The 15975-nt window shown below is 41.7% G+C and overlaps 1 protein-coding gene across 2 annotated transcripts in view; it reads right to left on the bottom strand.

Moving 5' to 3' along the window:
• The window catches only part of CFAP74 (cilia and flagella associated protein 74), a 120778-nt gene that overhangs the window by 102317 nt on the left and 2486 nt on the right, over positions 1–15975 (bottom strand). For both annotated transcript variants that reach the window (XM_027855479.1, XM_027855478.1), the window contains exons 3-5: positions 8601–8726; positions 4019–4103; positions 1872–2015 (exon numbers count right to left, since the gene is read on the bottom strand). In XM_027855479.1, the coding sequence (XP_027711280.1) occupies positions 1872–2015; positions 4019–4103; positions 8601–8673 (302 nt within the window). In that variant the 5' untranslated portion in view covers positions 8674–8726. The remainder of the gene's footprint in view (positions 1–1871; positions 2016–4018; positions 4104–8600; positions 8727–15975) is intronic.

Here is a 15975-nt window from a genome sequence, read left to right on the forward strand (position 1 = left end):
CTTGGAGACACTAAAACTTCTCTGAAATGGACATGTTATTCAATGTGCTAAGAATCATCCCAGCTTCACTTACTCCTCTGTGTGTTTCACCACACAGCATCATACATGGAATTAGGACTGTCTTTGTGGACACCACCACCACACTGGACCTGACCCTCAAAGCCGTTGTCCATGGGAGTATCATTACTGCAGAAGCATGCTCTGATAAGTGCCTCTGCAGGTGTGGCAGCCCCTGAGCCCTCAGCAGCCACAGCTACCGTAGACATGGAAAAGAGATCTCATGCCATCAAACACCTGGGTACTAGCAAGTGATCCAACGTCAGGAAAGGATAGGGTCTTATCGATGGAAATGACACTGATAGAGATGTATCGCCTTCTGCTTTACCCTTTAGACCTTTCTGTCTGCCCTGCAGCAACACCCTTTTATTATTGTCGTGTCCCCCTAGAATTCGAGTGCCTTGAGAACGTAGACTGACTTGCTTTCATATTTCTATCTCCAGCACTAAGCACAGTGGGGAAGACATAGTAGGTGCTAGATAAATACTCCTTCCTTTCTCCCTCCTTCCTTTCTTCCTTCATCAGATAGCTATCTGTAGCACTTAGCACAGTGGTAAGTGCTAGATAAATGCTCCTTCCTTCCCTCCTTCCCTTCCTTCCTTCCTTCCTGCTTACTTCCTTTCCTTTCTTCTTCCTTCCCTCTCTCTTTCCTTTCTTCCTTCCTTCCCTTCATCATATGGCTGTCCTAAGCACTTAACACAGTAAGCACATAATAAGTGCTAAATAAATGCTCCTTCCTTCCTTCCTTCCTTCCTTCTTTCCTTCCCTCCCTTCATCTCTGGGTACTATGGACAAGGAGGATTCTGGATCACACAGTTACAGGCGGAGAGAGAAAAGCTCTAAACAAAAGCGCATGGCCCAGAAGCTCTCTTTTATGTGTCTTCTTGCCCCAACACATGTAGAGCGGTGTACCTAGGAAAGGCAGGCTTTGGGGACTGCCAAACGAGAAAGAACTTCTCAGCTGCTGGTTTAGAAAAAAAATTTTAACATCTTTGAGGTTTGTATGCTAGTATTACCTTCAAGTCATTTGCTCCGTGATTCCCAGGGAAATATCAGAGAAGCCACCCCACCAACACAGCCCATGGAAAGGCTGGTCTCCTCAGAGTACCCCTAATCGCTGCTATGCTGAGGATTTTTTTGTCTCCAGGCACGTATCCCTGGCAACAATCAGCATTCAGCATCCCTTTATACTATTCTTAATGGACTAATTATGCCCTCTGAGTCTGACAAGGAGGGGAAGATTTAAACAAACTTAGCTTTAGGCTGTTGGGAAGAGGGTTGGAGAATATGGCTTACCTTCCTTCCTCCCTATTTTAGAGGCCTCCTGATAAACAGGGATTTCTTCCAGTTTGAAGAATGGGTGAAAAAAAAACCATATGGTGGTGAGGTGGGGGAATGTGAGGGGGTAAGTAAGAAGGAACTATTTTATGGAGCCTATACTCATCACAAAAAACAAGATCTCTGAGAGAGAGAGAGAGAGAGAGAGAGAGAGAGAGAGAGAGAGAGCAGATCCACAGTTCTAGAATTCTCATTATCATCCCCCCAAAGTCTTCCCCTACTTCTCAAAGCAATGTGTCACAACAGGAGCTCATCATTTCCTGTGGGCTCATAGCTGAGCCCCTGTTGGAGAGAACCTCAGCAGTACCGATTGCAATATTCCCTCATCCCTACACGTTGGTTGTCTCCACTGGGACGCTGCTGAGCACTGGCAGGTGGGGGTGAGCCCTCTGAAGTCCTCTGGGTGCTCAGGGCAGACTTTCTCAGACCAAACCTCCAGTCCCTTCCTGAAGTTTTCTTCACTAAAAGACACTCACTTAGTTTTCAAAAGGAAAAATTTCTTTTCCTCATGTATTCTATCCAGGTTGTTTATGTTTCTTCGCAGATGTAAGGTGCGAACTCTGTCTTTGTAAGTGACTTTCTTCTTCCTGTTGGTTGGGACATTCTTTTTCTTATATTTCCTTGAAATGAAAGAAAAATAGCTTCAGTTATGGATGATAGGTTGGGCATGGTTAGCAATGCTGGTGATTCACATGATTAAGAAGGAAATCAAATTATGAATCTGTTATTTGCTGCCTGTGGACCTGAGGGCAAATGGTCCCTGCTCTTGGCTTCTGTTTTTTCATCCATAAAATGAAGAGATGGCACATTTGAAGGTATCTTCCACCTCTAAATACTATGAGCCACTGAATTTCATGGTCAGGGATGTTCTTTGGCTAAATCCCCGTGGATTAATTGATCAGCAGGTACTTGTGAGGCAGGGGAAGGGCAGCCTTTTTCAAACATCCCCCACCCTGCTGCCTACGACCCTCTTCCACCCTACCACATTCCCACTTCTTCAATTCTAGGAAAAGATCACACTGGAGAAGAATCTATGACATCAGCTTTGATCAATAGAAGAAATCATGAGTAATGTCCCTTCATCCCACAATTCATTTGTCAATTATAATATCAAATTTTTAAAAATTAACTTAGCTTCAGAGATAATAGTCAAATATATTAGTTGTGGAAGAGAAATCAGGAAATGTGAGTTTTAATCTTATGTCCTCCACAAATCTTGGCCGAATCAAATCTAAATTTCAGTTTCTTCCTCTATAAAATGAGTATAATAAAGTGTGGGGCAGCTCAGTGGCACCATAGTGCATAGAGCACTGGCCTGGAATCAGAAAAACTCATCTTCGTGAGTTCAAATCTGGCCTCAGATACTTTGTAGCTGTGTCACTCAACCCTGTTTGCCTCAGTTTCCTCATCTGTAAAAATGAGTTGGAAAAAGGAAATGACAAACTGTTCCAGTATCTCTGCCAAGAAAATCCCAAATAGGCTCCCAGAGAGTCGGACAATGACTGAAAAAATGACTGAACGACGAGAACAACATATTAAAGTCTTCTTTCAGCTATCTCCCAAAGTCATTGTGAGATTCAAATAAGATGATATTAATACTATACAAGCTCAAATGGTCTTATTTTTATTAGCCCCAAATAAGTATATTTCCTTTACCAAAAGAGCAGTGCTCTTGGTTGATGACTCTAAAATGAATAATTGCAATCATAAAGATATTTTTACAGATAGTATGCAAGAGGTTCACCTAGTCCTTTACACACACTATCTCATTTCACCACCCTCTGTGGAAGGTGCTCCAGGTATGATTGTTCCTATTTTATAGATAAGATATATATGATAGATATAGACATTTTATAGATAACATATAGAGCAGCTACAAGATTTATGCCCATGGTCACACAACTACTGGGGGAAGGATTTGAACCCAGGTCTTTCTGGTTTAAAATCTAACATTCTTCTACTGTTAGCCCTCCCCCCAAAACTCAACCTCACAATGGGCACACAATGTCTAGGTCAATGTTACTAGATAATGTCATATTCCTTGAGTTTCAGAATAGCATAAACCAAATCACTCCCTCTTGAAAAAAAAAAAAAGGAAGATGCATTCAGTAGTGTGATGCTAAATATTTCACAACCAGCTTTAAGTTTAAACTGAGTTAGTGACATTTGCTCCATCATTTTCTCAAGTCTAGACAATCAACAAAACAATAAAGCCAGCTCTGATCTGTAGCGAGCGCTGATTCCCAAGGTATAAATATTTATTGTTGATGTTTACTTGTGTCTGAACCCCCGTGACCCCATTTGGGGTTTTCCTGCCAAAGATACTGGGGGGGGCTGCCATTTTCTTCTCCAGCTCATTTTACATAAGAGGAAACTGAGGAACACAGGGTGAAATGACTTGCCCAGGGTCACAAAACTAGGAAGTATCTGAGGCCAAATTTGAACTCAGGTTTTCCTAACTTCAGGACCTGTGCTCTATTAAATGTGCCACCTAGTGGCCCAAGGTATACATGCTCCCACTGAAAATTTAACAACTGGCTCCAGCATACCTCTAGTACCTTGTAACAACAACAATAAGAACAGTCATTAAAAGATGGGTAGTAGTATATATCAGGTCAATTACCATCCAAAGTCAAAGGAAGCCTTCTTGTCAGTCTTCTTGGAAATGATATCACTTTCCTTCTCACCCGGTAACTCACCAAATCCATCTGTTGTTAGAAGTGAAAGTATAGGAAACATTAAAATGTGAAACTCTAGTATCTAAATTTATTTAGCAGAGATCTATTAAGTGCCTCCTATGTGCAGGGCTCTGTGCTAGAAGATGGGACCCAAATATACGCACACATATAATACCTGCCTTCAAGGAGCTTACTATTGTGGGGAGAGGATGTGTCCACAAATAATTTTAAAACAAGTTAGGACATGATTAAGAACATAGGAGAGGCCAAAGAGATTGAAAAGAGGGATTGAAAGAAGGAGGGATCATTTCAGATTGGGTAGAAAAGGGGAAGCTTCATGATGGAGGTGCCAGATGAATGAATCCATCTCAGGAAGGGAATGCTATCAATAGGTGGAGAAGAGAGGAGAGTTGGTTCCTGGAATGGGGGAAAGGAGCATGGCCAACATGGCGTTTTGGAAGATAGGAGAGGACTAACAGGTCAAAATGCAGAAAACCCAAAGAAATGACGTTGTAAAAGCTTCATTTCTGTATAGAATAAAAATTCCTTGTTACTAGGCACAAATGAGTGCCATTTTCCTCTTGGGAATGGAAACAGACAAATACTCTCTACCGATGTTAAACAGCTGCCGCAGACTAATCAAATACAAGCACTAAGAATAAGTAGTTTATATTAGACAGGTCTACCAGTCCACTGATAATTTGGGCCGATAGCACAAGAAAACCTTTTCCACTGCTGGCATTTATGAATAAGTATTATTTATCCACACAACTTGCAACATAAAAATATATTGGGGATATTTTCACTAAATACTTCTGAGGAGAGGCAGTGTGGTCTCTCCATGGATCGAAGGCTGGCCTTGGAGTCAGACAGACCTGTGTTCAAATCCTTCCTCTCATGTGTACAGGTAGTGCACTAGGCAACTCTCAAGACCAGGAGGGGCAGAGCTACACTGATAAGACTTCCCTTCTTTAACTACCTTTTACCACCATGACAGCGGGTAGGTAGTGCCACAATGCTTGGAGTGTCAAGCCAGGAAGACTCAGCTTGAGTTCCAATCCAGCCTCACACACTTCCTAGCTGGGTGACCCTGGGCAAGTCACTTAACCTTTTCAGCCTCAGTTTCCTCATCTGTGAAATGAGCGGCAGGAGGGAATGGCAAACCACTCCAGTATCCTTGCCAAGAGAACCCCAAATAAGGTCATGAAGAGTTGGGTATGATTGAAACGACTGAACAGCAATAACCAGCATGATAGAAGATGGAAACAAATACAATTTCTGGGCATTTTCTTCGACTGTTCCCCTTGCCTGGAATGCTCTTTATCTTCTGCTCCCCCTACTGACCCTCCCTGGCTTCCGTTAAGTCCCAACTAAAATCCCATCTTTTACTGGAAGCCTTCCCCAACCTCTCTTAATTCCAGTGCCTTTCCTCCACTAATTATTGCTTCTTTATCCTGTATATTGCTTGCTTTCTATATATTTGTTTGCATATTGTCTCCCCCACTAGATTGTGAGCTCCCTGAGGGCAGAGACTATCTTTTGATTCTCTATGTATCCCTAAGCTTGGCACAGTGCCTGGCACACAGCCGTGTCATATTCAGTCATTTCAGTCCTGCCTGACTCTTTGTGACCCCCTTTGGGGTTTTCTTAGCAAAGATACTGGAGTGGGTCGCTATTTCCTTTTTCAGCTCATTTTACGGATAAGGAACTGGGGCCAACAGGGTTGAGGGACTTGCCCAGGAAGTGTATGAGGCTAAGATGAGTCTTCCTGATTCCAGGCCCAGAGCTCCACCCACTGGAGATGCATAATAAATGTTTGTTGATTGATTGATTACTAGGCCCTCCCTCCAATCAATTCATCAGGTCATAGAGTTAGAGCTCAGAGGGACTTTAGAAGTCTTCTGGTCAGACCCCATTAAAGAAACAGAGGCACAGAGAGGTTGTGATTTGTTTGGAGATCACACAGCTAGAGAGTTATGTGAGGTGGGATTTGAACCTAGGTCTTTCTGACTCCAAGTCCAGTATTCTATCCATTGTAACACACTGCCTCTCTGATTCCTCTTTCTATGGCTCATCATGGTATAGAGATGAGCCCAAGTATCCTGAAAGCTATACCAATGGAATGCTGGTTCTAGATCTAGTATCTAGATCTAGATCTAGATAAGATTGTCTGCCTAGCATCTAAGGTCCAGTCTAGCTAAATCACTACCAGGGAAGTCAAAGGGGAGGAGTTTTCTAGCCACAGTAATTCTCAAACACCGTCCAGTAGATTGTAAAGTGGTTATGACCTATCCTAGTAAGAAAGGGGTGCCCATGTCAGCATTACATATATTTAAAACATTGAAATGTTAATGAGGCATTATAACCTAGCAAGGAAAAAACACACATTGCATTGGAGGCCTTAGGTCCAAATCCTAGCTTTGCTACTTACTAATCCTGTGACCTTGGGCAAGTCACTTCCCCTGGGGCCCAGTTTCCTCTTTTGCCAAATGGTGGGGTTGGCCCTAAGGTCCCCTCCAGCTGTAATATTCTATGGCTCTCATCTGTGAGTGTGGGATGCCCAAAGAAGAGTTCTGTGGGTGCAGATGCAGCATCCTTCTATGTCTATAAACAGGATGGGGGTGGGGCAGATAGACAGATAGCCCCAGGGTTAAAATAGGCTCTGGGCTCACCATTCCTGGCTATTCATTCATGCAACAAAGACTGACTGAGTCCCTACTATGGGCAGTGATGGTTAGAGGGAGAAATAACCAGAAGTTAGGGTTAGAATAGCCCACACCCAACTCCACCAACATATATTCTCAAAAAAGCCAAGTCGATAGCCACTCTGATCAATACAAAGACAGTTTGGAAGGACTCATCATGGAAAATGCCATTCACCTCCAGAGAAAGAGCTGATGAACTCTGAGTGCAGATTGAAGTATAATTTTCTCACTTTATTCTTCATGCTTTTATATTGGTGATATGACCAATATGGAAAAATGTTTTGCATGATATCACCTGCATAATTGATATCATACTGCTTGCCTTGTCAGTGGGTGGGAGAGGGGCTGGAGGGAGAGAGAGGATTTGAAACTCAGAATTTTTTTAAGGTAAAAAATAAATTAATAATACATTTTTAAAAGAAAACCAAGTTGAAATGTTGACTTCAAGCTGTTAGTGAAGTCTGCCACCCATCTCTTGGAAGAGACAACTGGTGGTCTGCGGGCATGTAATGAATAACTGTGTGACTCTGAGAAACTTACTTTATTTTTTTTTATTTTTTATTTTTTTAGGCAATCGGGGTTAAGTGATTTGCCCAGGGTCGCACAGCTAGTAAGTGTCAAGCGTTTGGCCTGAGGCCGGATTTGAACTCAGGTCCTCCTGACTTCAGGGCTGGTGCTCTATCCACTGCATCATCTAGCTGCCCTGAGAAACTTACTTTAAAAAAGAAAAAAACTTTCTGTGCCTCAGTTTACTCATTTATAAAATGAGTGAATTTTACTCAATGGTGTCTAAGGTCCCTTTCAGTATTACAGATCTGGCTGGCCAATGGGTTGATTTGTTTTGCTTGACTTTGTCATATGAGAAAGTTCTATGGGGATGGGCAGAATGGAAGGAGAGGAGAAGAGGATCAATGGGAAATGACAATGATTTAAAAAGAAGAATATGAAACAATAAGGCCTTAAAAAATAGGACTACAGAGCCATAATTAGATGGCATCTGAGGTCCCTTCCAATTCCCAATCTACAAGCCTATAAATTACCTACATGTTTGAGGACCAAACTCTTACCTTAATGGGAATTATTCAGGAAATTCTGTCTGTCCTTAGATAGCCTGACCTAATTCTTGTTTATGATGATTTTTAGAAACCAAATGGATCAACCAAAGCATGTTATAAAAATGGGAGACCAGGTAGAGAAAGGGAAATCCCCTCCCCACTGTCACATTACCCATGGCTACCAACATCCAAGTCCAAGGGTGAATTCTCAAAGAGCTTTGAGTGACAAGCGGTGTAGATCATGTAATTCAATTTGATAAATACCTTGTATATGAATTAAAATTATCATCCTGATTGGCAAGTAGGTAGCACAATAGAGAAGAGTGCTGGACTAGGAGCATCAGTTTTCTCATCTGTGAAATAGGGATAATACTACCTACAGTATCAGTCTCACAGGGTTACTATGTAGCTCAATTCAGGCACCACTTCCTAAGAGAAGCTTTTACTAATTTTTACAGGGGGCCACTAGGTGGCACAGTGGGTAGGGGGCTGAACTTTGAGTCAGGAAGACCCAAGTGTGACCCTGGGCAAATTACTTAACCTCTTTGTGCCTCAGTTTCCTCATTGCAAAATGAAGGGGTTAGACTCAATGGCATCTAAGATCCCTATCACCCTATAATTTACTATGGAAAACTGGAAAGAGATAGAAATAGGGGCATAGGGTGCAAGTATTATTGGCTATATCTTCTCCAACAGAATAAGTTACACACTTATCGATATGCAGCTTTCGTTTCAATTTATAATTAGTAAATCATTTCAGACTCCACCTCTCTTGAATTCTTCCAGATTTGAAATGATTTCTGTTAAATCATCTTTGTCCTGAAAACGGAAATCAGCCATCTGTTCCTCTGGGAATAATCCAGTACCTTCTGTGTTGGTAAGTCAGAAATAAACTAGGAAAAGAAAAAATGAATATTTAGTACATCTTCCTCTTGCCATATTTTCAGAACTAATCAAATGGATTAAGAAGACCACATGCATAGGAAGAAGACAGCCACAGTTGGGCAATCATCATACACATTATAGGTCGGGATTTTTAATGATGCCTTGGAAGGGAAGAACCCTTTTTATTCCATCAAGAAAATGATTGGAACTGATTCACCTGCTGTCCTGGAATTGGCAGTGGGTTAGCATGATTTTTACAAACTGTTAGGATATGTTGAGAAATTAGAAGACAGTTTCCAATCAAAGACTCAATGGGTAAACAGACCTTTAGAAAGAGACCTTACACATCTGTTTCATTTAAAACAATGATGTCAAAACACATTGTAAGAGAAGCTCATTTTAATAAAAGAAAACAGCGTTTAAAATTCATCAGACTAAAAAAGTTCCATTAATTTATCATTTGGTATTAAAGAAAAACCTACTGAGTAATGAGCTTCATAATAACCATTTATATTCAAAGCTTACAAATCATGGTGGGGCAGGGGAGGTTGATAGTGGGGCAGAGTATGGGGCAGAAGAGGGCTGGTTCTTAATGCTATCCTCTAAGCCATAAAGGAAAGATGTCCAATTCATCTTTGAGAGAGCACTGAATTCCTCCAGCGTTTCAACCAAATCGAGTTTCTCTTCTCATTCTGTAATGGGTAATGTCTTGAATATTAATCTCCCAAGTTTGGGTATTTTCCCAAGACTTTTAATGGTCAATCTACTTGGTCCTGGGTTATTTAGTATACAGGCTAGGCATAAATCAGGGCAATCTCATAGAATCTTGAAACGCAAGAACCAAAGTGAACACGATGACAAATAGCTTGAGAAAATGGACTCTAATGTAGCAAGTGAAGGAGAAAGAGCCAAGATCTATTCTTTACATTAAAATCCCACATAAAACTTCATAATATATTTTCTACCTAATTTCATAGGGTTGTTGTGAGGGAAAGCCCTTTGTAAACCCTGAAACATTCTATAAATGAGTTATAACTATTATGGCTTGTGCTTACTTTTTATTCAATACACCTATTTCCCTTTGCTTGCCATTCATTTTGACAGCTACCTTAGTCTAGTATTAACAGAGCTTCCACTATATCATTTCCCAATCAATTTCCCAAGACTTCCATTACGACTGCTGCATTGTTCTTTCTAGCTCTGATGCTTTTTTTTGTGAATATCATAAATCAACCATAGTAAGGTAATAAACTTGCTAGTGATTTGAGATGCACCTTAAAAACTGTCCCCAATATAAAATTGTCCCCCACACACATTTCATCTTAAGATGGCTAAATTAAACTATTTAGCTCACTTTTTTGTTGCCCTTGAAAAAAATCCCTTCTTAAAATAGTAATAACAATGACAATAATTGGCATTTGTATAAAATTTTAAATTTTGCAAAGTGCTTTAAAAGTCTTATAAAAACCCGTGAGATGAATATTGTAGTTATTATTATCTCTATTTTATAGATGAGGAAACTGTGACCCAAAGAATTTAAGTGTCTTGACCATGGTCACACACTAGTAAGTGTTCCAGCAACAAGCATTTATTAAGCACTCACCTTTAGGATCAAACACAAACCACTGTGTCTAACATTTAAAGCCCTTCACAAACTCATACAACCTACCTTTCCAGACTTATTACACATTATTCCCTCTCATGAACTCTCCAATGTAACCAAACAGGTCTACTCCCATCCTACTGAATCGCATGTAGGCTCTCTAGCTACTTTCCCGATTCCCCAGTCACCCTGGTAGGCTGGTATCCCCAAAGCTCAGATGGCTACTTCTTAATGCCTCAGAATCTAGCACTGAAGAGTTGTAATGTTTTTCTTTTTTCCTAGAGCTTCTGCTCATGAGCCCCCACCAGTGTGCTTCCTCCATGATTATGATTTGATATCAATTGGTCAGCCAGACTTTATTTACTTTTAGAAGGGGGCAATTGGTAAGATGGTATAGTGAGAACAGTTGGTACAAAACACTCCCACCAAAAATCTGTTGCCTTACTCTTCCCCAGGAATATACAAAGTCCAAGAGAAAGTAGTCTCAAGCTCAGAGAGCACATGTAGCAAAGGGCTCTTGGTTTCTAGAAATCCTTTTCTCCCTCTTGTGGGGTATTCACTCATACCCCTTAGGTACAGTGTAGTTTTTCTGTTGGGCTCATTGTAGAGTAATGAAACTACATTTCCTCAGTGTTTCTAGCTTGTCTTTCACTCCCAAGGCAGCTATCAATGGCTGCCATTGTTCCAGGAATACCAAAGGGACCCATGTTCTACAATGCCAAAGAGTCCAAATCCTCACAATATCCTCAACCCATGGTTGAGGTTGGGATTCTTCTCTTCCCCAAGTGATTCCTTCTCTCTGGCTTGGCTCTCTCTCCTCTCAGACACTTATATCCTCCAGTTCTGAATTGGTCTGCTATTTTATACAAAACCCACAAGATATGGCAGAGTCTCTTCAACCGGTACAAACGTAATTTATGTGGAACGTCACATCAGTTTATCCAATGGTTTTCAAGGATCTCTAAAGGAATCAAGGACTTTTAATACTTTGTTGGAATACCTTTGATTGATTCCACTTAAATAAGAGCTGTTTGCACCTGATTAAGAAATCAGGTTATAGCATTGTATAATTGACTTTAGGTGGGGTGATTTGATTGATTGACCCAACCAGCCCCCAGCCCTACATTCTATTCCATTATAAATCTCCATGCTTCTGCTTGGGTTGTTTCCCATGCTTGGAATGCACTCTTCCTCACCTCTGCCTCTTAGAACCTCTATATTTCTTAAGAGTGTCCTACATGAAGCCTCTCCTTATTCTCCTACAGCTGCTAGTTCCCCATCCCATTAAACAAATCATTTCATATTTATTTTGTATATGTTTTCATGTGTATGTGTTGTTTCTTCCTACAGAATATAAGCTCCTTGAGTGGCTGTTTCATGTTTATCTATGTATCCCCAGACCTATCAATCCATAAATATTTATTAAGAGCCTCCTACATGGCGGGCATTGTGCTAGGCACTGGGGCTACCAAAAAAAAAAAAGACAAAAGACAGGTCCCATCCCCAAGGAGCTCACAAATTATTGGGGGAGATAACATGCAAATAAATACGTACAAAGCAAGGTTGATTCAGGATAAAGAAGAAATAATTAACAGAGACAAGGTACTGGGAATAAGAGGGGTTAAGGAAGGCTTCCTGTAAAAGGTGGGTTTTTAGTTGGGACTCAAAGAAAATCAAGGAAGTCAGTAGTCCAAGCAGAGTAGGGAAAGTATTCCAGGAATGAAGGGTATCCAGAAAAAAGCCCGGAAGCCAAGAAGTGGATTATCTTGTTTGTAGAACAGCCAGGAGGCCAGTGCCACTGGATCAAAGATCTGAACTCAAGGTCCAGGCCTCTATCTGTTGCACCACCCTAGCTGCCTCTGTAAAATCAGCAAAAATTTTCCTTAGGTGACATCTGAGATGAGTTGCATAACAACCCTGTGAGACAGGTACTGTGGATATTATTTTTCTCATTTTACAGATGAAGAAACTGAGTCCCAGAAAAGTTAGATGACTTGCCCATTGTTACACAGCTCATAAGTGTCTGAGGTCAGATTTGAATTCAGGTCTTCCTGATTACAGGCCCAGCACGCTAACCAATGTGTTATCAACTGCCTCAGATATGTTAACTTTCTTCAAACGTTTTTCAATTTTTGAAATCATAATGATCTGTTTTATCTTTTAAAATTACTTCTATCCCTTGCTTGGTTAAGAATATATCTCTTACCCCTAATTGTGAAAGGCATATGTTCTGCTTTTCTTTTAATTTTTATGGGATCAGCTTTCATATTTACATCACAGATCCATTTTGAATTTATCATGTAATATGGTGTGAGATGTTTGTCTAAGCCTAATTTCTGCCAGACTGCTTTCTAAGTGCAATAGCCTTCTAATTGACCTCCCTATTTCAAGTCCTTCCTCATCTTTAATCCATCTTTCCCATAGCTGCCAAAATGATCTTCCTAAAGTATAAGATCAAATATAAAATCTGCCCCAGGGACCTCTGGAGGTGAAACAAACATTCCACACCTTAGAAAGGATGGGAGGCTTGAATAGTTCAAATGCATTTGAAGGGGTCAGTAAAAATAACAAACTTGCCTGAGAGCACAAAACTCATTGTACCGTGGCCCCAAGGTTCTCCTGTGCATAAAAACCCCACAAGGAGTCTGGGAAGTGGTAAGTGGCTGAATTAGCACTGATCATGGTAAGCCAAGGAAGCACCTCTGGCTGGGGGAATTAACCCTGAACCAGGAAGGGCTGTCAAATAGGAGAGGCTAGACCTCTGTCACCTCCTGCCTGGAGGTGACACACTTCACAGCAGAGACCCGAAGAGGAGTGAGGAGAGCCTGCATTAGGATGATGGTCATGTGGGTGGAGAGATGGGGAAGGATTTGAAACAGGTAGAGGGAAAATTGACAAGGTATCATACCCAAATCGCTATGGGGAGAGCAGGAGGGAGGAAGGATCCTGACACTGGGTGCCTGGAAGGATGGTGATGGCCAGGACAGAAAAAGGTAAATGGAGGGGAGGAGGGGAGGAAATAAAAAACAAGCATTTATTATGTGCCTGATCAAGCAGCCAGGTGGCGCTGTGGAGACAGCAACGCCTGAGTTCAAATCCAGCCTCAGAAACTTCTTAGCTGTATGACATGGGTTAAGTCACTTAACCTCTGTTTGCCATTGGAGAAGGGAATGGCAAAACCGCTCCAGTTTCTTTGCCAAGAAAAGCCCGTGCACAGAGATCCATGGAGTCACAAAGAGTCAAACATGACTGAAATGACTGAACAACAAATATGCCAGGTACTCTGCTATGTGCTTTACAAATATCTCATTTGATTCCCAGAATAACCCTGGGAGGTTGCTGATGCCATTATTATGCCCATTTTTCTGTTGAGGAAACTGAGGCAAATAGTTAAGTGACTTTCTCAAGGGTACATAGCTAGTAAGTGTCTGAGGCTAGATTTGAATTCAGGTCTTCCTGACTCCAGGTCCAGTGCACTCTCTCTGCTGTGTCATCTGGTGCCTCTAGGTGAGATGGGGTAGAATGAGTGTTCAGGGGAAAGATCCTGGGTTCTGTTTTGGACTTGTGCGGTTAGAGTTGCCTACCAGAGACCCAGATAATAAGATTCACGTAGGCAGGGATCCTGTCACGTGTATATTTGCATTTTTTATATTTACTTATACGTACATATATAAGAATGTCACTCCTTGAAGACAGGAACTGTTTTGCTTTTGTCTCTATGTTCCTAGCTCCTAGCACAATGCTTGGTAAACAGTAGGCACTTAATGCTTGTGGCTGAATAGGTTTCTCCAAGGCCTCAATTAGGCAGGTGACACGACCTGGGAGTGACATTTATAATATGTAGATAATTGTATGGCTTGTGGTGGTAGCTGAACAGTCATGTAAAGCTCTTATTACTTGAGGGTGATAAGAGGATTGACTGAGATCACAGAATCATAGAACCACAGATATAAAGCCAGACGGGACCTTACAAGCCTCCTCATTTTACAGATGAGGAAACTGAGGCTCAGCAAGGTTGGATTGTTTGCCAAGGGGGCATACCATCAACCAGTCAGTCAATAAACATTTATTAAGTACCTACTATGTGCTAGGTACTAGGCTAAGCTCTGCCTCAAGGACCTCACAATTTAATGGGGGAGAGAACAAGCAAAGAAATATTTACCAGGAAGCTATATACAGGATAAATAGGACATGATGAAAAGAAAGAGGGCACCACAACTGAGGGGTTAGGGGAGGCTTCCTGTTGAAGGTGGGATTTTAGTGGAGACTTAAAGAAAGTCGGAGAGAATGGTAATCAGAGCAGAGGAGAGAACACATTCCAGGCATGGGGCACAGCCAGAGAGTACACCTGGAACCCAGAGATGGAGGGTCTTGTTCATGGAACAGTCAGAAGACACAGCTATTTTTGTATTCCCAGCACAGAGCACAGTGTCTGGCACATACTAGGTGCTTAATAAATGTTTATTGCTTGGGGCAGCTAGGTGGCGCAGTGGATAGCGCACTGGCCCTGGAGTCAGGAGGACCTGAGTTCAAATCCAGCCTTAGACACTTGACACTAGCTGTGTGACCCTAGGCAAGTCACCTAACCCAAATTGCCTCACCAAAAAAAAAAAAAAGCTTATTGCTTTGACTGATGATCTCTTAAGTGTTAGGAGTGGGATTTGTGCCAGGTTTTCCTGATGCCAAGCCTAGTGCTCTAACCATTATACCATCCTGCCTCCTTATCCCTACCACCTCAACCCACCCATCCTCCAAAGTTCTCTGTTGTTTCTGTTGAGAACTCCCATTCCCCTTAGAGTCACCCAGGCTCACAATTTGTTTCCTCCTTAACACTTTTCTGATTCTCAGAAAACCACCCCCATCACTCCATCAAAGCTGTTGCCAAGTCTCAGTGATTCTGACTTCTCAGCACATTATGCATCCGTCTTCCCTCCTCCCCACTCACATTATCCCCATTCAAATTCAGGGTTGCATCACTTTGTGCCCGGACTATTGCAACAGCTTCCTAAATAGACTCTTGGCTTCCAGGCTCTCCTCTCTGTAATCCATCTTTCATATATCTGTTCTGAGGTGCGATCCAGGTCTAAGAACCTGTGGCTTCCTTAGACCAAGAGATATGCTGACTACTATATGACATTTTTAGGATGGCAGTTCCATGAATTTCTGAGTGACATGTTTTGTCACAGAAATCTAGAATCTGCAGAGATTTAGGCATCCTGGGGCCATTCTGTCTACATGTTTTGATTTACAAGGGACTGCATAAAATTTCTCTCTTAAAGAAGCCATTACACGACATGGAAAATTTTTTTTAAAGAACCTTTCTTCTGCCTTTATTGTTGTTTAGTAATTTCAGTCATATCTGATACTTTGTGACCAAGACTTGCCTAGGGTCACATAGCTAGGAAGTGTCTGAGGCTGGATTGGAACTCAGATCTCCCTAACTCTGACCTGGTGCTCTATCTATTGTGCCACCTAGCTGTCCTTTCTTCTACCTATTGGTAGCACTATCAATCCCTGCCTTGTTAACCTTTCCTTCCTTCCTTGTTTCCTCCCTCCATCCCTCCCTTCCTTTTTCTGTCCCTCTCTCCTTTCCTTCCTTTCTCTTTTCCTTTCTCCTTTCCTTCCTTTCTCTTTCCCTCCCTCCTTTCCTTCCT

The sequence above is a fragment of the Vombatus ursinus genome, unplaced genomic scaffold, assembly GCF_900497805.2.
Source record: "Vombatus ursinus unplaced genomic scaffold, bare-nosed wombat genome assembly UNPS02010822.1, whole genome shotgun sequence".
Lineage (NCBI taxonomy): Eukaryota > Metazoa > Chordata > Mammalia > Diprotodontia > Vombatidae > Vombatus > Vombatus ursinus.